The following is a 25,914-nucleotide window of genomic DNA, read 5'->3' as shown; positions in this document are numbered from 1 at the left end:
GCTAAAGATCCCATGTGCCGCAACTAAGTCTCAGTGCAGCCAAATAATAAATATTTTAAAAAGAAAAAAAAAAAAAAAAAGAACTAGTGGAGATGAATGAACCCCTGAGGGCCAAGAATCCAGGCCAGGCATCAGGAAACCCCAGACAGCAAGAAAGAGCCGTCTCTCCACTCTCAGCCTCTGCCTTCCCCGGCCACCCTCCCATGGGCCTGATTCCCCCTGGGGTGACAGATGACAGATAAGCCCTGGGAGACTGGAGGCACAGGCTTCCCGGGACCTCACACTCGCCTAGCTGCTCCCTCGGGGCCTGTTCCTGCCCTTGGAGGGAGAAGGGACGCGGCTGCGGAGGAAACCTGACCTCACAGGACAGAGAGAGGTGTGTGTGCCGGGTCAAGACAGGGGTGATGATGCAAGAACCTTCGTTCTTGGGGAGGATGCAGAGGTCCTGACTTTTGAGAACAAGCGCTCCTCAGGGCATTAACCCAGGGCAATCTTGCAATGGTTTGGTTTTTCATGGGGCATTTTAGCATCACAGCTGGTGTCCAAATGAGGCCGGCAGTACAGGTGGGCACTGAGGTGTCTCCTGATCGCTAATGTCTCCAGTCCCACAACCCTCCTTACACTCAGACGCAGGGCTGGGCACCCACCTAAGCACCTCACCTGCTAGATCTCATTTAATCCTTGGAGCAGCCCTTGGACAGGGTGAGATCGCTTTCTGCATTTTTTTTCAGTGGAAGTTGACAACTCAAGGCAGTTAAAACCAGGCTGATTAGGACTGAGAAGCAGAGGGAGGAAAAGGGCTGGAGGGAAGCTGAGGGGCCATCATTCTGAGTAGGCCTACTCTGAAGAGCGTTTAGAAAAGAGCGGATTAAAAAAAAGAAATGTGGGGACTTCCCTGATGGTCCAGTGGTTAGGACTTGGAGCTTCCAATGCAGGAAGGGTGCAGGTTTGATCCCTGGTCGGAGAACTAAGATCCCACATGCCACATGGCTTGGCCGATACATAAATAAAATTAAAAAGAGAAATGTGGTTTCATTGCTCCAAGCATGTACTCCATCCACCTGGGCTACCTGCTGGGGTCCTCAGAGACCTGGCTCTGGGAGACAATGTGGACCAACCATCCCACAAGGACGCTCAGGGGGCTCCAGCCCGAGGGCTGCAAATGAGTTCCACCAGGTGGTTCATCATGGGGTCATCCCCAGGCCAGCACTGCACCTCCCTGGGGTCAAGCCCGGGGAAGGGGATAAATAGATTCCATCTCTGACAGCCCTGCCCTAGTCTCACCGGGAGGCAATGAAGAGGGTGGAGTCCAAGGAGACCCTTCTGAAACCCCCGACGTCCACCTGCAGGCTCCCAATCCTAACTCTTGCCGAAGCAGGGGGACACCACGCGGTTCCTTCCCACTTCTATGGCTCATTCTGCAAAGCGGGAGTGACAGCTCTGTCCCCTGTCCTAAGGGTCCTAAGGCTACGTATAAACCCTCCTACAGAAATCGCAGTGTGGGCAAAGTAGAGGTTGTCCTGGGGGGAGAGGAGGATCCGTGCATCAGAGGGGAGCGGGGAGCAGGAACGAAGCAGCAAAGGAGGGAAGGCGGGGCGGGGCTCTGGGAGTTCAGAGGGCGGGGCTTCGGGGGGCTCTGCTCAGGGCCTGGACTTCATCCCAGCACATCTCACAGTCGCAAGATGGGATTAGATTTCTGTGCAAATCAAAGCTGCCCTCCTGTTGGGAAAGAGCCTGGAGGGGACGATGAGGGTCAAGAGGTCTGGTGAGGGAGGCAAGGGAGGCAAAACGCTTAGAGAAAGGGCCTGCAGAAGGGCTCGATAGAGACAGATGGATGTGGGGATGCAGAGGAGGGTGGGAGAGGGTCTGGACAGGAGATGAGGAGGACCACTTGGGACAGGCCAAGGATGGGCAGGGAGTCTAAGCATCAGTCAGGCAGCTCCTGGGTGCAGAGAACAGCTCCCAGGACCCGGCTGGGAGCGGACCTCAGCACTCTTGGTTCTGACAAGCTGCTCTTACAAAGGGCCCCCTGCCTAACCCCAAAGGTACTCAGGTCTGTATGCCTGCAGACTCCTCTGCTGTGAGCAAAAAGTCCCTCGTCAAAAAAAAAAAAAAAGAAAAAATCAGAATTAGACATTCCATCCTGCATCCACCAGCTCAGCCCTTCCAATCATTCCAAAGCTGAACAGACCATCAGCGTTGTGGGAACCAAGGCCACCACTGAGGCATGCAGCCCAGCGAAGGGCACTTCGGTCCTCAAAAAAATATCCCGTGAATTCATACGAATAACCAGCTCACTGTGGTTAGGATGCCTAAGCCCTTGATATAAAGTTTCTCTTTTAATCCTCAGTGCAATGCAAAGGGCCCCATATACTGATGACCATTTAAAGATGCAGAAACTGAGCCTCCTTTGAGGCTCTCAAGAATCTGCCCAAGGCCCACAGAGCTGTTAAGTGGCAGTGGTGGTTGTTGTTTCGTCTCTAAGTCGTGCCTGGCTCTTTGTGACCCCATGGGCTGGAGCCCACAAGGCTCCTCTGTCCATGGGATTTCCCAGGCAAGAATACTGGAGTGGGTTGCCATTTCCTACTCCACGGGATTTTCCCAACCCAGGGATTAAACCCACGTCTCCTACATTGGCAGGTAGATTCTTTACCACTGAGCCACCAGGGAAGCCCTGGTAAGAGGTGGACTTTGAATTAAAAACACGTTTTCTTAACTCTTCCAAGTGTGCACATGCCCCGAGAAATGGGCCTTAGCACAGGCCTGAACCCCAGTCTGCCAGGTGTCCGCCGCGTGACTGGGGGTGAGTTATGAGCTGCTGTCTCCCCTGAGGGCTGGGGAGGGAAAAGGATGGAAACCCTACCTGGCACGTAGTAGGCGCTCAAGAAAGATCTCTGAGGCTAAGCTTTGTTTGTTCTAAATCCACCGCCTCAGTGACTTTTGAACTCTGAAGGGAAGACTGAACTTGGAGAACACATTTCCACCCCCTGCCTTTCCTGCCCAAGAAAGGGAATACGTCGTGAGGTGGGGAGGGGCTGGAACCGAGGGTGGGGAGGAAAGTCCAGGGGAGGGCCCAGGAGGTCCACCTGGGAGGGAAATGAACCCTACCTTGAGAGAATGCACCTTGTTCCTGTCCAGGGTCCCCGCCAGTGCAGGAGGAGAGAAGCCTGACCGGATCGCCTCTCCCTCCCCACCTCCTGGGACTGTTCAGCTCCCGGCAGCCTCAGCTCAGGTCAAGTGGCCACAGCCTAGGCTGGGTCAGCTGGGGAGCCCGCCTTTCCCTGACCCTTCCCCAGGGCCCCTAAGTATGGCCACCCCAGCGCCCCCCGAGCCTCTTAGAGCCCACCACTTCAGCAACCACCCCTTTCAGATAGGTGAGACATGGAAGGTATCTGGCAGTGGTCTCCAGAGAGCCCGGGAGCCACGGGAACCTCCATATAATACATCCTTAGAGATGCGCCCACTTAGATGACACCAACTTCTGTGAGCTTGGTCCCAGGAGGACCACGGGCAGAGCCTGCTGTGGCCAGGTGCTTGACCCAGGTTATTCTCGCCCCATAATCCTGTTTGTGCACTGAGAACCTGGGTCCAGGCTGGGGTTACCCAACCGGAAGGGGACTCCAGGCTTCTACCCAGGCAAAACTAATATGGTAGTTTACGAACATGGACTCTGCAGCCAGAGGCCCTGGGTTCAAAGCTCTACTTCTCAGGTATTTTAAACAGTGCAGCCACCCTGAAAAACACCCTGGCGGGTCTTGAAAATGTTAAACACAAGAGTTACCGCTTGACACGGCATTCCCACTCCAAGGATCTACCCAAGAGAGATGAAGACACATATTCACACCAGGCTCCTCTGTCCATGGGATCTCCCAGGCAAGAAAACTGGAGTGGGTTGCCACTTCCTTCTCCAGGGGGGATCTTCCTGACCCAGGGATTGACCCTTCTACACTGGCAGGCAGATTCTTTACCAATGGACCATCAGGAAAGCCCACCCACAGATGTTTACCGCAGCAATCTTCATAATAACAAAAATGGGGAAACCATCCAAATGTACATCGATGGATGAATGAACATCCATATGATGGAATATTATTCTGCAGTAAAAAGGAATGGTGAGCTGACGCACAGGCTATAACGCAGCTGAACGCTGAAAATACGATTCTCAGTGAAAGAAGCCAGTTACAAAGAGCCACATACCGTGTGATGATTCCGTTGGAATGAAACGTCCAGAAAAGGCAAATCCCTAGACACAGGAAGCGGATTAGTGCTGCCAGGGGCTGGGGGTGTCTGCTTAATGGGCACGGTTTCCTTTGGGGCGACAATGAACGAGCTCTGGAATTAAGGCAGTGGCAACAGCTGCACAACTCTGAACACACAAGCGGCTTGTTGTGTTGCTGTTGCTGTTTAGCCGCTGAGTCTCCTCCACCTCTTTTGCGACCCCCTGGACTGGAGCCTGCCAGGCTCCTCTGTCCATGGGATTTCCCAGGCAAGAAAACGAGTGGGTTGCCACTTCCTTCTCCAGGGGGGAATCTTCCTGACCCAGGGATTGACCCTTCTACACTGGCAGGCAGATTCTTTACCAAGGGACCATCAGGAAAGCCCACCCAAGAAGCTACTGTGTTGTAAACTTAAAAAGGGTGAATTGTATTGTATTTCATGTGAATTTTATCTGAATAAAGCTGCTATTAAAAAAAAAAACCTGCTCTTCACTAGTTGCTTTGGTGATCTTGGGCAAGGTATGAATCTTCCATGCCTCAATTTCCCCATCTGTAAAATGGGGCCAGTAACTGTACCTACGTGCTAAGGGCTGTTGTGAGGATTAAGTGAGTTCATGCATGACGTGCTCTAAGCAGCTGTCTCACTGGGTGCCAGCACTTCCCCTCGGTCTGACTGCCGCCCACGCTGCCCTGGCGCACGGCCATCTGCTCACCCACCACACTGCCCTTTGATTCTGCACACTCACCTCGCTTCTATCTCTCCCACCCAGTGCCCAAATTTTCGTAAAACATACATCCTTTCAAATTTATCATCTTGATCATTTTAAAGTTGACTTTTCAGTAGTTAAGTGCATTCGTATTGTTGTGTAACCGATCTCCAGAACTCTTCATCCTGCAAAACTGAAACTCTATACACACTGAATAACAACTCCCCACTCACCCGCCCTCGCCGGCCTCTGGCAACCACCACTCGACTTTCTGTCTCCACGAATTTGACTTTTCTGGGTACCTCACGCAAGTAGAATCAAACGGTATTTGTCTCTCGGAGAATGCCTTATTTCACTTGGCACGATGTCCCTGAGGCTCATCCATGTTGTAGCATGTGCCACAGTTCCTTTTGAAGTCTGGGTGATACTTTATTATCTGTAAAGACCACATTTTGCTATCCGTGCATCTGTTGATGAGCACTTAGGTGGCTCCCACCTTTTGGCTATTATGAATAATGCTGCCGTGAATATGGGTGGGCAAGAAGACCCCAAGCTTTTAAGGCCAGACCTCAGAGGTGTGAGTGTGTCCATTATGAGGAAAGGACTATAAGTCCCATATAAGTGCGCTGGCTTCCCTGGTGGCTCAGTGGTGAAGAATCTGCCTGTAATGCAGGGGATGTAAGAGACACAGGTTGGATCCCTAGGTTGGGAAGATCCCCTGGAGTAGGAAATGGCAACCCACTCCAGTATTCTTGCCTGGAAAATTCCATGGAATTGTGCAGGGCAGGCTACAGTCCATGGGGTCACAAAGAGGATGTTACCTTTAAGGCAAAGAATAAGGTTTTGGGGGACTGGCAGCTGGGGGAGATGTTCATGGTGGTTAAGAAGCAGCACCGGGTCTTGGACAACCAGCGCCGGTGGGACGAGGCTGGTTCATTCAGGGCTAGTTCCTCAGATCAGAGGTCTGTTACCAGAAAATCATTTGCCAACACGTGTAAGCTCAGGGCTTTGCAACAGAAGATGAGTCAGTGCGGTGAAGCTCTGGTCCTAAGGCCTGGACTGCACCTGGGGCCAGCACAGAGGGAGATAAGCCCTCCCCCCTACGGCCTGAGGCACAGGTGATTCTAGAAAGTCACTCACCCAGCCCCCGGGCGGCTTTGAGAGCTGTCTGGCTGGATGAAAGCTAGCTAGGGTGATCACACATTCTGGTCTGCCCTGTTGTCTGGGGTAATTATTTTTAGTGCTCCTTGTTATTCTCAGAAGTGTCCCCATTTAGATGATAAATTACATAGTCACTCTATCAGTTACCCACTGTATAACAAATTGCCCGAAAACCTAGTCACTTGAAACAACAAACTGGTGTATCTTTCACAGTTTCTATGGGCTAGGAAGGTGCGCCTGGCTCAAATAGGTACTTCTGGCTAAGGGTCTCTTATGAGGTCACAGCCCACGTGCAGGCTGGGGCTGTGGTCACCAGAAGGCCTGCCTAGGGGCAGGAGGATTTAAGGTCAAAGTGACTCCCTGGCTGGCAGCTGCTGGGAGGTCTCAGCCTCACTCCACTCTGGGCCCCTCTGCTGGGATGCTTGAGCGTCCTGACAACATGGCAGCTGGATTCCCGCAGAGCAAGTGGGAGGCAGAGACAGAGCGGAGCCATGCCAGGCGGAAGCTATCATTCTGATGCCTCAGAAGCATCACAGGATCACTTCTGTCCCCTTCTGCTCATTAGAAGAAAGCCACTAGTCTAGACCCTACACGTACAGGTAAGGGAGCTTTAGCTAGCTTTTCAAGGGAACATTGTCAAAGAATCTGGGATATTTAAAAACTACCACAGTTACTCTAAAACTAGGGCATATGAGGTGGAGAGAGGGAGCAAAGCCAGAGAGGACAGAAGTCAGATCAAAGAATATTTGCAATGCCAGATAAGGAGCGTGAACCAGGATCTGGGGACAAGGTGAGAAGGGACTGTTTTGAGCAAGGCAGAGATAAAATCAGGGATTCACAGTGAATCATGACATCCACCCCAGCACCAGCCTCTGGTGGGGTCACAGGGCTCCACTCAACCCCCGCAATGGCAGCCATCACCTCCTTCTGGGTCTTTGGGCCTGTCACCCGCTATCTTTGGCAGAGAACACACCTTTCCTTTCCACTGGACCGAAGCTTCTTTTGTGCCTCGCACAGGGCCCTGCCACAGCAAGTGCACACTTCAGGTTTCTGCACGAACAAAACAGATCGATTTACACCAACCCCAAGCTGTGGTCACGATCCTGGCCTGCACCCTGCACCCGCCTTTCTCTTTCCAGCCTCCAGGCTTTGGTTCTTCCTGCCCAGAGGGCTCTGGCTGTGCCCACCATCTGCACTGCCCTGGGGGCAGATGGGACTGGTGGGAAAGTGGTTTGGATAATTTAGGAGGGAGATGAGCAGGAAGAGGTGTGGACTTCACTAAGCAGGGGAATGTGGGGCAGGCCAAGGGCTTCCCATACCTCGGGCTTCGGAGCTGCTGCTGAGCCTGGGTCTTTCTCTGGGGCAGCAACAGGCCATGGATACCCCAGCCAGGCGTGAGGATTGGCTCTGTGTCCACCCACTCCTGCTCACGGCCCGGCCGGTTTTCCTTCGTCCCCAGCACCTCCACCTCCTGACATCTCTCCATTCCACTCAGACTCAGCTCACAGGGCCGTCTCTTCTAGGAAGCTTTAACTGCTTGTAGCTTGGGATGCTACAGGCTTCCCAGGTGGCTCGGTGGTAAAGAATCCGCCTGCCAAGGCAGGAGACAAAGGAAGATTCCCCTGGGGAGAGAAATGGCACCCACTCCAGTATTCTTGCCTGGAAAACCCCATGGACAGAGGAGCCTGCCGGGCTACAGTCCATGGGGTCGCAAAGAATCAGACCCGACTTAGCAACTGAACAATTGTGATGCTACAGCATTTTGGTTGTCACTCTGAGAGACCCTGAATGCCTGGTGTCCTCAGCGAGGCTCCTGGAGGGCAGTGACAGACTCTCCACTTCCTACAGCAGAGTGTGACTGTACGTGCATTGTTTTGTAGCTAAGTCGTGTCCAACTCTTTGTGACCCCATGGACTGCAGCATACCAGGCTTCCCTGTCCCTCAGTATATCCCGGAGTTTGCCCAAGTTCATGTCCATTGAATCGGTGACGCCATCCAGCCATCTCATCCTCTGTCGCCCTCTTCTCCTCCTGCCTTGAATCTTTCCCAGCACCAGGGTCTTTTCTAACGAGTCAGTTCTTTGCATCAGGTGGCCAAAGTATTGGAGTTTCAGCTTCAGCATCAGTCCTTCCAATGAATATTCAGGACTGATTTCCTTTAGGATGGACTGGCTGGATCTCCTTGCAGTCCAAGGGACTCTCAAGAGTCTTCTCCAACACCACAGTTTGAAAGCATCAATGCTTCGGCGCTCTGCCTTCTTTCTGGTTCGACTCTCACATCTGTACGTGACTAGTGGAAAAGACCATAGCTTTGACTAGACGAACCTTTGTCAGCAAGGTCATGTCTTTGCTTTTTAATACACTGTCTAGGTTTGTCATAGCTGAAGGCTCCTTAACGCATACACATAGCTTTGTGTATGCTAGGGAACCCTGGGCTTTTCAAACTCTGCCTCCACAGACTTTCAATGGCTAGCTTAAAGAGCATTTTCTCTCTCAGTTAACACTGGAGTCTGCAGTGGACCCCCGGCTCTATCTGAAGTGCTTGTCACGGTTTGTCTAAGTTTCCACAACAACCTAGGCTGGGGGGCATGAACACTATTCTGATTTAGAAACGGAGTGCACAGAGAGGTCAAACATCGTGCCCCAGGTCACACCGCCAGGATGCAGGGGTGCTGAGATTCCACCCGAGGCGCCAGGCCCCAGGCTCTCACTCCCCTGCTCATTAGTCTTTCCCCAGTGTGATCAAACAGTGGCGTCGGCCCAGCACCCTCGGAAACAGTGGACTGTTTGCAATTTTGAGCTTTTCTCCTGTAAATGCCTCTTAAGTCTTCAGTGCTCACGATGGCTCATTGGCAAGATTTCCCAGAGGCAGCACCATGGATGAATGATCGCGGACCAAACCATACCCGAGACTTAACAGATAGCAGATCTGGCCCAGGCAGGCAGTGTGGGTTTCTGTGAGCACGGGTTTACTGGATATCACTTAGGTGCTTTTTCTTGCCAATCAAGAGATGGACTTTCTAGATACGAGCATCTCATGGGCAAAAAGAGGATGCTGAAGCTTCCTGTGCACCCACCCTCAACCTGCATTTCAGGAGAATGATCTTGCCCCTGCCCAGCTTCACTGTCGTGGCCTCTCAGTGACACCTCTGCTTAGTGGCCCCCAGGAGGGGGCATGTCCAAACCAGTGTGATTTTAGACCTGGCTGAGAAATCTCAGGACAGGTTCCACAGCCAGACTGTTGTTCAGTCGCTCAGTTGTGCCTGACTCTTTGTGACCCCATGGACTGCAGCACGCCAAGCCTCCCTGTCCTTCACCATCTCCCGGAGTTTGCTCAAACTCATATGCATCAAGTCGGTGATGCCATCCAAGATTTTCTGAGTTCAAATCCCAGTTCTACCACTTGGGTGTGTCCCTGGGCACTCAAGGTTCTCAGTCTCCTCATCTGAAAAGTGGGGATAATTCTGCTTCAACTTTAGAGGGTTGTTGTGAGAATTAAATGATCTAACAGATATATAGTGCCTGAAATGTACTAAGTGCTTTATAAGCATCAGCTATTATTGTTGTCATTGTTTTCATCATATACTTATTGATTATTGCCAGTTTTGCCTTCCGCAGTTGCAGAGAGCAAATTGGGGTCCCTGAGGAGCTCCATCTCCAGATGGCCCCAAGACTCTAGCTAGGCGTCCCCAGCTGCAGTGGTGCATCCTGATTGGCTCGTGATGGTCTCATTTCCTGTGCCTGTGATTGGTGGAGATATACTTATGTGCCTGGTTCTGACCAATGAGATGGGGAAGTCTGTGTATGCAGGGGATGTGATCCCAGAAAGGCTTTCTCATAGACTTTCTCAAGGCAACAGACTTTTCTGTCCCCAGGGTCCTCGCCACTCCTTCCCATGACTGCCCATATTGCCTGGAGGTGCCCCAGCCATTCCACAGAGCCAAAGAGAAAGACTGGGCCTTTGATGACATCAAGCCTTTAAGTTACCAGCCCTCAAACAGCCCAATTCATGACTTCATGGTGCAAAGTTCATACTTCTTATTGTTTGCGCCAGCTTATTTGCAGCCCAAAGGATCCCAACTATATTCCATGGTTGGTCACATATTTTCTTGGGATTAAGCCCACCATACCAGAGGAAGGATTTGAGCTCAGCTGTGCATCAAGGAAGACTTCCTAGAGGAGGTAAGGCTAACACAGGATCTAAAAGAACAGGCAAGTGGACAAAGTGGGTAGGGCAAAGGGGGTAGGGCAAAGGGCAATATCCCAGGCTGAGAAATAAAGGCCTGAGGCTAGAGACACATCTGCGTGGCTGGGAGCCACGTGAGATGAGACTGGAATGGTGTGGCGGGCTTTCCAGTGGGCCCTCAGCCAGGCTACAGAACCACAGGCTATCACAGGGCTGAGGGAAAGCTCTCTGGTCAGCCTGGATTTGGCTCACCTCAGGTCGCCCCTCCAGCCGCGGGCCTAGAATCAACGCACTCAGCCTGCCTTCTGCCCCCTTCCAGCCGCGTTCAGATGCTGCCCTGATAGTCAGGGCAGGGGCACCGGGCCCTGTTTCTCCAGGTGCGATTCATCTGCCGAGCCTCTTCCAGCCCCAAGGCTCTCAGAAAAGACTCCGGCTGGAATCTGGGTCACTCTGCACGAGCCGGACATCCATCAAGTAAGCAGTTACTAAGTGCCTACAAAGCAGAGTGCTAAGCACAGCGGAGACAGGACCTGGTTCAAATCCCAATTCTGTTTCTTCTGTGACCTTGAGCAGGCTGCTTTACTTCTCCAAACCCGGTGTCTTCATCTCTTTGGAACACATGGTAAAAACAATGGTGCTAAGTTGCTTTAGTTGTGTCCGACTTTCTGCAACCCCATGGACTATAGCCCACCAGGCTCCTCTGTTCCTGGGGATTCTCCAGGTAAGGATACCGGAGTGGGTTGCTGTGCCCTCCTTGAGGGGATCTTCCCAACCTGGGGAACAAACCCACGTCTCTCACGTCTCCTGCATTGGCAGGTGTAGTTCTGGTTTCTCCGGTACTGGCAGAGGGGTGGGAGAGAAGAAAAAGATAAACAGATGCACAAAAAGCTTCCTGAAAGTAAGGTTTATAAACTAGGCGGTGGGAGAGTAAGACAAGCAAATGATATGCTCCTATGGACAAAATTTGAAAGGTGATGGTTACAGGGCGGAAGCAGAATATCTAGATGGGGGGTGATGAGGGACAAGCATTCCTAGTGGAAGATTAGGCAGGGTGGAAGGGATGTTCCTAAAGCTTTAGAACAGTATGCTGCAAATACATGGGCTGGATATAACTGTTGAATATAGGTGTCACTGAACCTGTAATAGCAGATTTCTGAACTTGAGCCAGAAAGATGCTGATTCAAATTCAGGCTCTACACTGACAGTGTAACCTTGAATGAGTCACTTAACATCTGAGCCTCAGACTCCTTCCTTACAAAGCAGGTGTAAAACCTAATTCAGAGAGTCGTGTGCCCAGTCGCTCAGTTGTGTCTGACTCTGCGACGTCATGGACTGCAGCCTGCCAGGCTCCTCTCTCCCTGGGACTATCTGGGCAAAAGTACTGGAGGGGGGTTGCCATTTCCTCCTCCAGGGGATCTTTCCAAACCAAGGACTGAAACCACCCTGCATTGGCAGGCGGATTCTTTACCCCTGAGCCACCTGGGAAGCCCCAATTCGAAGAGCTGTACTGTGGTATATGCAGGATCCTGAACCAGGATCTGGCCAATTCCCACTTTAATGCCCTAAGATGCACTGCCACCTCCTTCAGGAAGTCCTGCAGGCTGTCTCAGGTCATCCCCCAGATCCAGCTGCTAGCCCCTAGACACTCTCCTCTCTTCTGTGAAGGCCTCTTCTTTCTCTCTCACCAGGCTTGGGGCTTTGAAGAGGAAGAGGCAGGGATCTCAGCATCTCTTGAACCCAGCTGCACCCCCACAGGGAGTGGGCATCTATTGATGCCACATCCCTCCCAAGCCTCCACGCAGGTAGACATGAGAGGGAGGAAGTGACTAAGTCTGCTGGGGGAGGGAAGCAGGGTTCAGGAAAGTTTTGGGTGATAACACTAGATCTTGAGGGTTCAACAGGAATTTACTGGTGGGAGGAGGGGGTTTCAGGCAGAGAACTAAAGCAGGGAGGTGTGAGTGGAAGTAAATTGTGGGTCAAACAGAAAATGTCTAACTAAAGATGAGAATTCTGGATTCAGATCCCAAAGGGTCTCAGATGCCACGCCAAGGATTTGCCCTTCAGGGAGTGACCGAAAACTTAACAGGCAACACAGTGACAAAAATGACAAGGCTCTGGGCCACCACTTGGGGGCAGATACTGATGGATAAATCAAAAAAGGACCAAAAGTTCTACCTGGATGATTGACTGTTGAAAATTGCTCCAATAATACATCCACACCCTGCTCCCCCTTATACCTGCATAAAGCCAATTTCCACAATCATTCCACACTACACCCGTAGCAGCTCTGTGAAACCTATAGGGCCGAGCGGTGCTATCTTCATTACAGATGGACAAAGTGAGAATCGGAGAAGGAAATGGATCTTGCCACGGTCACAGGGGCAATGAAGGGGCTCGTCACAACCTGAAGTCAGCAACCTGGCCCTGCCTGGGAGGCAGGCCTCTGGCCATTGGACAAATGTGCTCAGCACCTTCTAGAGCCAGATCTTGGAGACAGGGAGATGACCTTTGACCTCTGAGTCATCTTGAGACTGGACTGATCACCTGGGCTTCTTGCAGGAGAGGGAGAAGTGGTGGGGTTTCTGTGGTCCAGACAGGTCAGCAGGGGCTCACCCCCATGACAGGCCTATCTATGCGACCTCCAAACTGGACCCTGGGAGGGGGGCTGGAAGGTGGCCAATCACCCCACAAAGGGAATGGGACAGAGGGAGTGGCCCTTGGCTGCCTTTCTAAGAAGCCCCCAAATGCCCCCTCCTGCCAGCACCCAGGCCCCCGCACGGCAGCAGCCTGACTCATCATCCCGGTCTTTTGAATGGTAGCCGAGCAATCAGCCAGGGGGGCTGCCTGGGGCTGACGGCCAAGGGTTGGAAAAACAAGGCCGCTCTCTCTTACCTCCAGCCTTGGAATTTCAAGACAGGCTGGGCGTGGGGAGCAGAGGGCAGGTAGGTGCAGGAGGGGTGGGTATCAAGAGTGGGAGGAGGCTGGGGTGGGGGGCCAGAACGGGTGGGGAGAGGTTCAGAATTTGAGCTGGTGGCTTTTGTTTTCAAATGACCTGTTTAATAATTACCTTTGCAATCAAAGGAGCCAGGGCCCAGGGAAGGTGAGCATTCAACCCTCCATACCCCACCAGGCAGCCGGGCAGCCAGAGAAGAAAGTAAACAAGATGCCACTGGCTCTCTGCTCCATCTCGCAAACAATGGCGGGACTGAGCTGCCGGCTCACACACACACATCAAAGTGAGATTTCCAGGCAAGAACTTTACCAGGCAGATAAGAGGCTTGGATTGAATTTTCCCCCCACATCCCGGGAGCTCCCCCTGAGCTTGCGTCCAAGGGGGTAGCCTAGGGGCTCCCGTCATTTTAAGTTAACCTTGATCTGTAATTTATTCATTCATTTTGCAGAGAAGAACTACCTCCGTCTCAACCCCCGAAAAGCCTAGCCAGCAACAACTTCATCCCTTTAAACAGTCACAATGGTGGACAAACAAGGGATTTAAGTTACAGCGGCTAGCTAGCACTCACACTCCGGCTCCTTAAAAAAACATCATCCTAATCCAAGCCCCGGCCGGGGTTGACAAAGTCAGACCCTGACCGGCAGTGGGAAAAATCCAACTTGGGTTTTTTTTTTCAACCTCCCAAGGCCTTCAACTATTTTTCCCCCTGCAGCATCCAAGCCCAGCCTCAAGGCAGAGCCGTAAACACGCCTGCTCCTCCCCCTTCCACGGTTCGGCAAAACAGCACCCCCCCCCCGCCCCCCCACCTTCCCGGACCCCGAGAGAAAGAACCACAGCGACCCTCACCCGCAGCCCCCCTCCCCTCCCCTCCCCCAGCCTCCGGCGCCGTCCGCAATCGTCGCAGGCACCTTGAGATAAACACCCACTAATGATTTTATGATTTTTCTGCTCTGGGTAGCCGCGCTCAGCAGAATCCCTTCCCCCGCCCTGGCGACGGGGGCCGGCCCAACGGAGGGATTGGGGGATGGGGGGGCGTTAGTTTTTTTTTTTAACACGGCCGCGAGCCCACACCTGTTTTTCATTCATTCATTCGTTCGTTCATTCATTCATTAACGGATTCGTCACAGCTGCTTGCCTGGCCCTCTGGATCTCGGGGAGAGGATGGGAAGGGGGCTGAGATGGGGGGAGACAGCGGCACGGGTGCATCTCGTGTGTGTGCGCTGGAGGGGGGGGTGGCTCGGGGTGGAAGGACCCAGTTAGAGGGCAGATCGGGTGGCTTTGTCAAACACAAGACGAGCGATGCGGCGGGGGCGGGGCGGGGGCGCTCCCCGGGGTTCGAAGTTGTTTTCCGAGCCGCGGCGGCGAGGACAGCCGCCCGGGTGCGCCTCTTTGTCTCTCCCCGGCCGGCGCCGCGTCCCCGCGCGCTCACCTGGTCTTGGAGGACAGGAAAGCAAGTTTGATCAGGCCGTAGGTAAAGAGCGGGATACTCTCCTTGGCGACGCTGGCAACTTGCAGCCGGTGCTCCAGGATGTGGAGTTCCATCGTCCGCCCGCGCTCCGCGGCGGCTCATCCGCGGGGGGCGAGCCGCGGCCCCCGCCCCCCTGCGCGCACCCAGCCGGCACCGGAGCGCCGCGGGCAGGCGGCCGGGGGGGACCAGGAGCTCGACGCCGGGCGGGCCGGGACGGACAAAGTGGGAGGCCCGCCGAGCCGCGAGGGGGGCCGCGGGCGGCGGGCAGGCGGCGGGCGAGGGCGGCAGCGCTGGCGGAGCAGCGGCGCGCGGCGCCCGGCGCGGAGAGCAGCTGGTGTTCGCTGTAACAAACAACTTGCCACTCAAACGCCGGCCCGCTGGGCATGCGCGGCCGCCGCGGGGCGTATCGGGACTTGTAGTCCCGCGGCCGGGGCGCCGGCGGCTGCTGATGTCAGGGGGCCGGGCCGCCGTGCTAGGGGCCGGCCCGGTGCTGGGGAAAGCGCGGGGGCGGGGGGTGGCCGGAGGGGCGGGTGGAAAATGCTGGAGCGCGGGTCCCCGCACGCTCGCGGGGAGGCGGAGGGCAGAAACGGGGGCCTTTGGAGCCGGCCTGGGCCGGAGTGCAAACTCTGTCCCTCCGAGCTCGGGACTTGGCGCTTTTGGGTGCAAAGCGAGTGGCCCCCAGAATTCCCGCTCTTGAGGAGGCCCGAGTCTGGGAGGGGAGAGATTTGGAGAAACCGGTAATTACAGTGCAGAGAAGCAAAGCAAAATAAATAAAGCGTTGGGGGGGGGTGCTGTGTGTTGGGGACGGAGATGGGGCTTCAGTGGGGTTTCCTGGAGGAGGGGACATCCAGGCTGGGTTCTGAAGGATGAACTGGAGCTCGCTGAGGAGGGGGAGGGGCACGCGGGGATGGGGGCGGCCGGCGGCCTTCCAGGCAGAAGGAACAGCGTGTCCAGAGGCACAGAAGCGTGAAAGCCCCCACGGATCCGTGTTTGGCTTTGCTGGAGCGGAAAATGTGAGGGAGGAGAGGCCAGAGATAAGGCAGGCGCAGTCACCAGGAGCCAGGTCGAGAGGGTCATGTGTGCAGAACTAATGAGGTGGCCGTTCATCCGGCGGGACAGAGGATGAGGGGGCTGCGAATGAGGGAAGAGTCTGAAATACACCCCCAAGGCTTCCCACCCCAGGCATGTCCCCAACTAACGCCCTGCCATGGCTCCCCCTTAATGGCCTATTGAAATTTTCTAGGTTAAAGTTACTGGTGCTTTGCTCTTGGGCAAAGTATTTTGGGGACGTGATGGATTAGGTTTACCTGCTGGGGCTGTCTGGGAACTTTCTTTTTGGGGAAGATTCTGACCATGGCCTACCTCCATTCCTCAGCCCACCTCTTTGCGGTGGGGGGACATGGGCTACCTTGTTTCCACAAAGGGGCTCAAAGGCTGCAATCTGGTGGCTGTTAACGCATCTTGACCCCCTTCCCACTTTACTTTCACTCAAGAATTTATCTGCATCTAATGAAGAATATTCTTTTTGTTTTGTTTTGGTTGTCTGTCTCCCTCTTCTAGAATCTCAGCTCTGTGAAGGCAGTGGGCTTTGTCCTCTTGCTGTATTCCCAGTGCCTGAAATGTGGCTGGCAGGTGAGAGACATGTATTCAATATTCATGGGATGTATAAATGCATACATCTCTTCCTTTAGCACAGAGAGACTTAGAAGGCCCAAACAGAAATGCATTCAGGGGCTAGGCAAGTGTGAAGGTGAATAAGGCAGTTGGGTATCAGACAGTTGGGAAATGGTACAGGGGAAGGGAGGCTTGACTGAAGGCCTAAAATTCTTAAAGGAAAGCAACCCAAGAGGTGAAACCAAACAAGGCTAAAGGCAGAATTTGGTCAGTTTTCTGACTTCTGTTCTGGATGGCCTTGGTCAGCGTTTTTTAATCTGTAATTTATGATGCATGAGTGGGTAGTGAAATCAATTTAGCAGGGCATGACTAGTATTCAAAAAGAAAATTGAATAGAAAATGACACAGAACTTTGCGCATAGAACAGGTGATCTATTACTGTGATCTTTTCTATGTTTCAGGAAACTTCCATCTTGGCTACGTGTGTACATGTGTGCACACCGGCCTAAATGCGCATCTGTGAGCATACATGCACTGGATCTTGATGCAAAGGTATTGCTCTGTGTCTTGGGTCAAAAACAATTTGAAAACCCTTGCCTTTCTAGTTAATTAAGCCAGGCTGTTGTAAAGTTTGCAAATTTAGAGCACATTGGTTGGATTTACAGAATTGCTTTCACTGAGCTGTATTTGGTGCTTAAGTTTTGAGACACTGACACCTGAAATGATCATTGGGAATTTGAGGAAACTGACCTCTAGGTTGTCAGATCGAGAGGATGGTTTCAGGCTGGGCCTAGGGTGAGACATTCACTCTCAAGATCATGCCTGTCTTGGCTCTGCACGTTCTTGTGGAATTCACTTCTCTCTTGCTCCCTTAGCTTTGCGCCCTTCTGGTTCTTTCTTGGTTTTCCTGGTTTTTCCCTCTTTGGTTTCTTTTCTGTCCAATCCTAAAATATGTGGAGGTCCACCTGGTGTTCCTTCCTGTAGTGAGTTTTTACAGCAGTGCCTGCCACTGAATCTTGTCTCCTGCTAAGGTATCCCACATTGATTTTGGCCTTGTGACTTTCTTTGGCCAATAAGGTCTTAGCTCGGTAGTACATATACTTGGTAACCCTTGTGCACTGATGCTTGCCTGGTTGGTGGCTCCCCTGAGTCCATGACTCTGTGAAGAAGCCTAAGTAAAATTTCACGTGGAAAGAGAGGCCAGGTGTTCCAGCTGTTGCTGCTGAGCCCCATCCTCTGCTGACAGCTGGCATCAAACAGACACGTGAGTGAGCTGATCTGGGACCTTCTAGCTCACTATCCAGACACATGTAGCCACATGAGTGAGCCAGGTGAAGCCAGAAGAGGAACTACCCAACCAATCTATAGAGCAATAATAAATTCAGCTGACCCTTGAACAGCTGGGTTTCAACTGCTCGGGTCCATTTATACATTGTTTTTTTCAGTAGTGAATAATGCAGTGCCTGAAGATCCATGGTGGTTTGACTCTGTGGATGTGGAGCCATGGATACTGAGGAACCACATATATGGAGGGTCATTTATAAATTATAAGCAGGAAGTTCCCTAAGAATCTGCCTTGCAGGAGATGTGGGTTCAGTCCCTGGTTGGGGAACTGTTAGTAAGATCCCACATGCTGTGGAGCAACTAAGCCTGCTGACTGCAACTATTGAGCCCGGCCGCCTCAAGGAAAGATACTTTATTGTGCCATTAAGACCTGATGCAGTCAAATAAAAATAAATAGTAAAAAAAATCATAAGCAGATTTTCAACTGATGGAGGATCAGCATTCCTAATCCCCACCTTGTTCAAGGGTCCACTGTAGTTATTTTTAGCCACTAAGATTTGGAATGATTTATTATGCAGAAATAGCTAGCTGATATTTTCCCTCACCCCTTATCTTCTCTCAAGATAAGAGAGTGGACTCAACCTCTGACTTCTGATATGTTCAGTTCAGTCGCTCAGTGGTGTCTGACTTCTTGCGACCCCATGAATCGCAGCATGCCAGGCCTCCCTGTCCATCACCAACTCCCAGAATTCACTCAAACTCATGTCCATCGAGTCAGTAATGCCATCCAGCCATCTCATCCTCTGTTGTCCTCTTTTCCTCCTGCCCCCAATCCCTCCCAGCATCAGAGTCTTTTCCAATGAGTCAGCTCTTCGCATGAGGTGGCCAAAGTACTGGAGTTTCAGCCTTAGCATCATTTCTTCCAAAGAAATCCCAGGGCTGATCTCCTTCAGAATGGACTGGTTGATCTCCTTGCAGTCCAAGGGACTCTCCAGAGTCTTCTCCAATACCACAGTTCAAAAGGATCAATTCTTGGGCGCTCAACTTTCTTCACAGTCCAACTCTCATATCCATACATGACCACTGGAAAAACCATAGCCTTGACTAGATGGACCTTTGTTGGCAAAGTAATGTTGAAGGCCCCTAAATTGACAGGTCTAGGCCAGAACATGTTCCTGAAGCCCTGATTCACATATTTAACTTGCTGATGTTTGGGGATGTGTGTCTGTGCGTGCTCAGTCTTGTCTGACTCCCGTGACCCCGTGGTCTGTGGCCCGCTAGGCTCCTCTGTCCATGGGATTTCCCAGGCAAGAATACTGGAGTGGGTTGCCATTTCCTTCCCCAGGGGATCCTCCCAACCCAGAGATCGACCCTAAGTTTCTTGTGTCTCGTGCACTGGCAAGCGGGTTCTTTACCACTGTGCCACCAGGGAAGCCTGGTGGTTGGTTACGTCCACCTAAAGGTTCACAGGCTTGGGCAGCTCAGCCTGTTCACACCTTACCTCATCATCTAACCCAGGTATCTCCAACCTCTGGATCTAATGTCTTATGATCTGAGGTAGAGCTGATGTAATAAATAATAGAAATAAAGTGCAAAGTCAATGTAATGTGCTTGAATCATCCCCAAACCACCAACCCCACCACCGGCCCCCTAGTCCATGGAAAAATTGTCTTCCACGAAACCAGCCCCTGGTGCCAAAAAGGTTGGGGACCACTGATCTAACCCATCCCAGACCTTCTCCTCTTCCTCGCGTAATCTCTGTCTCGGTTGATGACATTGTTGCCGATCCCTGGAGTTACCAGCCTGATCTGGCAGGCTGTGTTTTCCAAGATGGTCACAAGGTCTTTTATTCTGCGTGCTCTCCCGGCAACGTGATATTGATGATCATCTCATTAGGCGGTGGGTCAGTGTCCCCTTGTCTTGAGTCTGTGACTACAGAGGAAATGACATCACCTGTGACTTCTAAAACTAGGTCATACCTGGTCATCCTGTGTCCACCTGGTCCCCTTGGGACCCTCTGAAACCATATGCCGTGCTGTGAAGAAGCACAGGCTCCTTGGATGGATCACAGGTGGAAATTCGTATTGGTTTGTTAGATCTGCAGAACGCAGATCGGGGGCCTTAAACAACAGAAGTGTGTTGTTTCACAATTCTGGGTGCTGGAAGCTCAAGACCCAGGGTGCGTTTCTTCTGAAGCCTTTCTCCTGGGTTTGTAGATGGCCACCTTCTCCCGGGTGTCCTCCTGTGGTCTTCCTTCTAATTTCCTGCTCGTATGAGGACACGGATGATATTGACTAGAGCCCACCCTAATGACCTCGTTTTAACTTAATTACCTCTTTAAACACCCTTTCTCCGAATACAGTCATGTTCTAAAGTAGTTGGGGTTAAGACTTGCACATATGAATTGTGAGGCATGGTGGGCACGCTTCAGCCCATAGCAGTGTTCCAGCTTCCCCAGTGGCTGAGCGAGTAAAGAATCCACCGGCAATGTAGGAGATGCAGGAGACACGGGTTTGACTCCCGTTGTCGGGAAGATGCCCTGGAGGAGGGAATGGCAACACACGTCAGTATTCTCACCTGAAAAGTGCCACGGACAGAGGAGTGTGGCGGGCTACCGTCCACGAGTTGCAAAGAGTCAGACACAACGGAGCGACTAAGCCCAGCACAGTGTTCCAGCCAACAGCCCCAGTGGATAACAGAAACCTTAGGGCAGATCTGACAGCCCCCAGACCTGGGGAGGGAGGCTTCACCCGAGACGAATGAGAGACGCTGAGGAAGAATCACTTAGCTGAGCCTGATCCCCCACTCGGACCACGGAAGGCAATAATTAGATAATTATAGTTGTTCTAAACTACTATATTTAATAGCGGTAGATTATTGGAATATTCTAGAATCAGTCCGGTTGCTGGTGGTGGTGGTGGTGGATGACGGCGGGGGAGCTGACCAGGGAATTATCCTGGATTGGTCCCTCTCACTTCCCTGCGCCGCCACCCCCCCCACCATCTAACACAGGTCTTGATTTTATTTACTGCACACCTCTGTAATCCAGCTGTCTCTTCACCTTGACCATCATGTTCCCATGTCCTAGATAATTGCAATGGCTTCCTAATGTCCATCACATCCTCCTTGTGTTGCCTAATAGATGTTCTATGATGTGGGCCTCCCACCTGTAACTCTTGTAGGGACCACGGCTCTCCTAAGAAAGCCGAGCTCTGATCCTCCATAGTTGGTCTTACGGGAAGGAAGAGGCTTTCTCGCTAGTAGACCCATCCTCTCCAGTATGGTAGACATTGGCCGTACAAGGCTATTGAATACTTGAAACTGGAACTAGTGCCGTGAGAAATGGAAGCTTTAATTCTACTTCATTTTAATTGATTTAAAATTAAAAAGTGATGATTTAGTTATTGGAAAACATTGACGTATGTTTGGAAGAGGCTGCCCAGCTGTCCTGGTTTTCCTGGCACTGGGCTTTCAGGTTGTGGAACTCTGAGTTTTAAAACCAGGACTTGTGGGCTTCCCTGGCAGTCCAGTGGTTAAGACTCCAAGCTTCCACTGCAGAGGGTACAGGTTCCATTCTTGGTCCGAGAACTAAGATCCCACATGTCATGCAGCATGGCCAAAAAAAAAAAAAAAAAAAAGGAAAACCAGGACTTGAGTAAGCGAGGATGACTTGGTGATACTGCTTTGAAACAGCTTGGTAATGGACATCTGTGAAATCCAAATACAGCTCGAGTATCACGGATGAGAATTTAGCGGCTGGATGGAGATGTGCCATAAATGTCAAATACACCCTAGCTTTCAAAGACTTGGTACAGAAAAAAAAAAAAAAAAAAAACTTCTTAATTTCTTATATTGATTACCTGTTGAAAAGATAATATTTGGGATGTTGAGTTAAATAGAATGTATACTAAAATTGCATCTGTTTCTTCTTTACTTTTTAAAATTTGAAGTCATGTATGGCTTGCATTATATTTTTATCTAGCCCTGCCCTTGAATAGTGGCTCTTAAACCGTGGTTGGTGTCAGAATCACTGGGGCACCTGGTAAAGATACCCAGGCCCAGGTCTTGCCCTGCTTGGGGAGCCTGGGCCCCTGTTCTTTATCAGCTTTCCTGGTCTCAGTCACCCTGCTGTGGTGGTGTGTGGTGTGGGAATATAGATGCCAGCAACCCCTTTCTTCTTAAGTCTGGGGTCTCTGGACCCAGGAAAACAATGCCCCAGGACAGGCATGGTTCTCAGTCTGCCTGGCTAAGGCCTAGCATGGGCTTTACCAGCATGAGCTGCTCAGATGGCATAGAAGTAGAAAAAGAAGAGAGGGAGCGGAGGGCCAGGAGAACTAAGGGGGCATCTTTTTCTGGGGCTTTGGTTCTTTCTGGATCCTTCCTTAGTCCTTAGGTGAGCTGACCTTGAATTTCCTCCTCTGGGTTTGACAAACAATACCAAGGGCCATGGGGAGTCATTGAAGGTTCTTGAGCAGGGGAGGAGCCCAATGAAATGGATATCTTTCCGAGGGAGCCCAGGCCTCCACCACTTCCTTTTTGCACCCTTCACCACAGGGCTGCAGGAAGAAGAGATTTCTCTGATTCTTTGCTGGAGAGTCCCTTCCCGCATGCTCACCTTCACCCCCATGGAAAAGGATTGTGTGCTTATTTCCTCAGTTATGTCCGACTCTTTGCGATCCCGTGGACTGTAGCCCACCAGGCTTCTTTGTCCATGGAGATTATCCAGGCAAGAATAGGAGTAGGTTGTCATGCCCTCCTCCAGGAGATCTTCCCAACCCAGGGATTAAACCCAGGTCTCCTACATTGCAGGCGGATTCTTTACCAGCTGAGCCACCGGGGAAGGGAAAGGATTACTGGTCCCCAGAGTGTGGTGGACTGAGTTCACATGTGAACTGTCGCAGCCTAGTCCCCATCAGCCATTATCCTTATCTCGGGCACAGGCTCTTCTTCCTTCTTGCTCCCAGGCCTGCCCAGCCTTGCCAGGATCCCCCAGAGACCAGGTGCCGGCCTCTCTGCTGCAAATCCACACTTAGACGCAGACGCCAGGCATCACTTGGCCCCACGGAGGGAGAGAGTATGGGGTGTGGGAAACCAGCCAGCCAAGCGTCACTGCATCCTGGAGAAGCAGGCCTGGTCTGAGTTTGGCCTCTATCACATTCTGTGCTGTGCAGATTACATCTTTCTCTGCTTTGGTTTCCTCATCTATAAAATGGGCACGATGGTGCCTTTCTCACAGAGCACGCTCCTGTGGGGATGAAAGGAAAGAACGCCTTTGGGAAAACACCCAGCGCTGCTCCTGGCGCTTGGCGGACACTCACTCATCAGATATTTGTTGAATGAATGAAGGAATGAGCATGTGTGTGGATGGGCCCGTTGGCACTCTGGCCTCAAGGGCAGCCCCCCTCGGTAGTTGGCAATCTACTCCCTCCTGGCTTGTGGCTCCCCTCAGTGAAGGAGGAAAGGAGGGAAATGGGTGTGTCTAGGGCTTCCCCTCGGTGTCCGTGTGTGCTCATCGCAGCTGATTCCCAGAACAGGTAGGGATTCATATGCTTGTTTTGCAGATGGGGAGACTGAGGCTAGGGGAAGGTCAAGAGGAGCCGACTGTGGACACAACTTTTCTTGGGTCTCCCAAGGGCCTGCACCAGGGCTGAGCACATCGTGCTGCTTAAGGAATGCCAATTGGTTGAGTTGGTGAGTGAACATCGGGCCCCGAGGTGACAGGAGAAGCCCCATCCTCTTTATTGTGACATCCTTGGGCAGGGTAAGAGGCAAGGAGTCTTTCTCTCACCCTCTGTCTTGGATTATTTCCTTCCATACCCTCTTCCTGCCTCCTCTCCTACTTCTCAGCCTGTGCTCTTTCAGCAATTTTTCCCCCCTTTTCTTTCTTCCTCCCCTCCTCCCTTCTTTCATCTGTGGTTAAGGCTGGCCTTACTGCAGCTCTTTGATATTCTGGGAACTGATTTGAAAAGCATCAGGGCCTGAGATTCTGAAGGTGTGACTTGGGGTAGATTGTGCATCAGTTTTATGATCCCTAAAATGCAAGTGTCTGGATGGCTGCTTCCCAGGAAGGTGAGCTGTTGTTCATTAAGTCATTGGGATGGGAGAGCCATAGCTGAGTCCTGTGGAACTAAGGAAGTCTGGGATGATGTGTGGCCTTCCCCGGGGTGGTGTTCCTTCAAGGCTTGTGGAGTGACTCAGGATGCACGTGTGGTGACTGACCAGTGGGAGAGGCCTGGGGGTCCTGGGTGACCTCTGATCCAGAGCAGTTCCAGAATTCCTTCTTGGCAGGTGACAGGAGAGGGAGCTGTACCTGGGGCGTCTTTTTGCACGTCGCAAAGGCGATTTGCTCTCTTGGGAGGGAATCTGATCTCTAACATCCTTTGTGAAGATGCAGAAACATCTGCAGTGGACACTGCTGGGATTGCTCATGAGATATTAGTCTCGTCTCAGTGAAGAGAGCAATTTATCAGAGGCCATTCCTTCCAGCGATGAAGAACCTTTCAGAACTTGATTGCACTTAATGCCTCAGCCTTTCCAAAGTGTTTTATTCCACCCTCAAATGAGATAATGAAGCCCTTTAATTTACTGTTCAACTCCCGCACAGAGTGAGTGGGTCAGGCCCGAGGAGACAGAGAGCTGGACCCCAGCTCAAGAGGCCAAGCACACCCAGGGTGTCGTCAGCCTGGAACTGCCCGTCCCCTGGCGGGAGCTGGCATGGAGTCCCAGGCAGCCCAGAGTAAATCCCAGTCTGGTGGCTTCCTTCCTCTGCATCCCCAAGCAAGTCACTTACTCTCTCGAAGCCTCAGTTTCGTCTTCTGTAAACTTAGGATGGTTGATGACACTGGCGTGGCAGGGTGTGGAAAGGATTAGGGATGATGGGGCTAAGGGGGCAGTGCCTGTCACTGGATAGATCCTCAATGCATAGCAATTGTCATTGGGTAGTGAGACTGAGCTCGGAGACCTCAGAGGAGGTCGTTCTTGCTCCTGGTCATGGGGGACACTCACATCCATGGCTCTGCCCTGGAGTTACCATTGGCACCAAGTAAACCAGCCTTCAAGGCCTTCACTTCCCGCTTCTCTGCCCATCTCATCCTGACCATTTCAATGGAGCTAGCCCCCTCAGACAGTAGATGATGGATGGAGCTAGCCCCCTCAGACAGTAGATGATGGCTGAATGGCTGTAAAAATCCAGCCATGGGCAGCATCGGAGCCCAAGCTGGACCTAGCCCAAGCCTCCTTCAGCCTCCCATTTGGACCTGGGAGCTTCTTGACCTCCCCTCCCCTGGCTCTTACCCCCTATTGGACAAGAGTATTCTGACATGTGTGATGGTGCAAGTTCTGGGTAAATTTAAGGGGCCTCATTAGATTTGTGTTGATTACAATACTCTCCTCTAAAAACAATAATGTTTCTTGCTCTAACAATATCAGCCTTCCTAGGTGTCTCAGTGGTAGCGGATCTGCCTGCCAATGCAGGTGATGCAGGGAAGATCCCCTGGATGAGGGCATGGCAGTGCACTCCAGTGTTCTTGCCTGAAAAATCCCATGGACAGAGGAAACTGTCAGGCTACAGGCCATGGGGTTGCAAAGAATTGGACCCAACTGAGCAAGCGTGTGTTGCACACACACACACACACACACACACACACACACACGCACGCACGCACGCACACACGCACGCAAGCACGCACACACACACAATATCAGTATATTATGATGCTTTTCCAAGGATGGAAGTAAAGCATCTTGAGAAAGGGGTGTGTTTTCTAATTTGCTCACAGGTCAGTACAGATGAGTGGCTTACCCTTCCTTCCTCCACTGCCTCAGTGACCTTCCCCGGCTCAACCCCACATCCCCTTATGGCAGGATTCTGGCGTTTGTCCTCTGTTCCTGCTCTGGCCTGGAGGGACCAGCCAGGACTTGCATTGTTGGCTTCATCTCAGGCAGATTCCTGACTGGCTCTTGTCGCCTTGGATCCTGACCCCAGAATGACTCCTATGGACGTCTTCTCCTCCCCCAACTAAGATCCAGTGCAGCTAAATAAATAAATAAATATTTTTTAAAAAAGTATTCCTTTGGCTTATTTCCGTCCTCTTCTAATGGGACTTCTCTCCCTTTCAAAGTTTCTGCTATTTATTTCCAGGAGCCCCAGGGGTGTCTCACTGGTGCTCACAAACATTTTTCTGCTACATTTTATTGCCATTTTCCTCCTTCTGTGATTGATTTTCAAGCTGGGATGGTTGCTCTCAAGGTTTCTGCTGTCTTCTCCCATCGCTGTGGCCCTCACGCCTCGGAAAGCTGAGGACCTCTCCAGGATGAAGGCTGGCT

The 25,914-nt window shown here is 52.0% G+C and overlaps 1 protein-coding gene and 1 long non-coding RNA gene across 3 annotated transcripts in view; one reads left to right on the top strand and one right to left on the bottom strand.

The window, feature by feature from the left end:
• Positions 1 to 14,921, bottom strand: part of GATSL2 (GATS protein like 2) — a 53,088-nt gene extending 38,167 nt beyond the window's left edge. The window contains exon 1 of the mRNA XM_005698034.3: positions 14,653 to 14,921. Coding sequence (XP_005698091.2) covers positions 14,653 to 14,765 — 113 coding nt within the window. The 5' untranslated portion in view covers positions 14,766 to 14,921. The remainder of the gene's footprint in view (positions 1 to 14,652) is intronic.
• Positions 14,120 to 25,649, top strand: LOC102190010. Of its 2 annotated transcripts, none has more exons than XR_001917269.1 (5): positions 14,120 to 14,694; positions 16,252 to 16,323; positions 16,767 to 16,857; positions 23,151 to 23,280; positions 25,368 to 25,649. It is a non-coding gene; the product is annotated as an uncharacterized LOC102190010 (long non-coding RNA). The 2 variants fall into 2 exon arrangements; XR_001297294.2 differs by lacking the exon at positions 14,120 to 14,694 and adding an exon at positions 15,221 to 15,428.

Source organism: Capra hircus, chromosome 25, assembly GCF_001704415.2.
Source record: "Capra hircus breed San Clemente chromosome 25, ASM170441v1, whole genome shotgun sequence".
NCBI lineage: Eukaryota > Metazoa > Chordata > Mammalia > Artiodactyla > Bovidae > Capra > Capra hircus.
The sequence above is the reverse complement of the archived record's forward strand: the minus strand, read 5'-3'. Positions and strand labels throughout refer to the sequence as shown.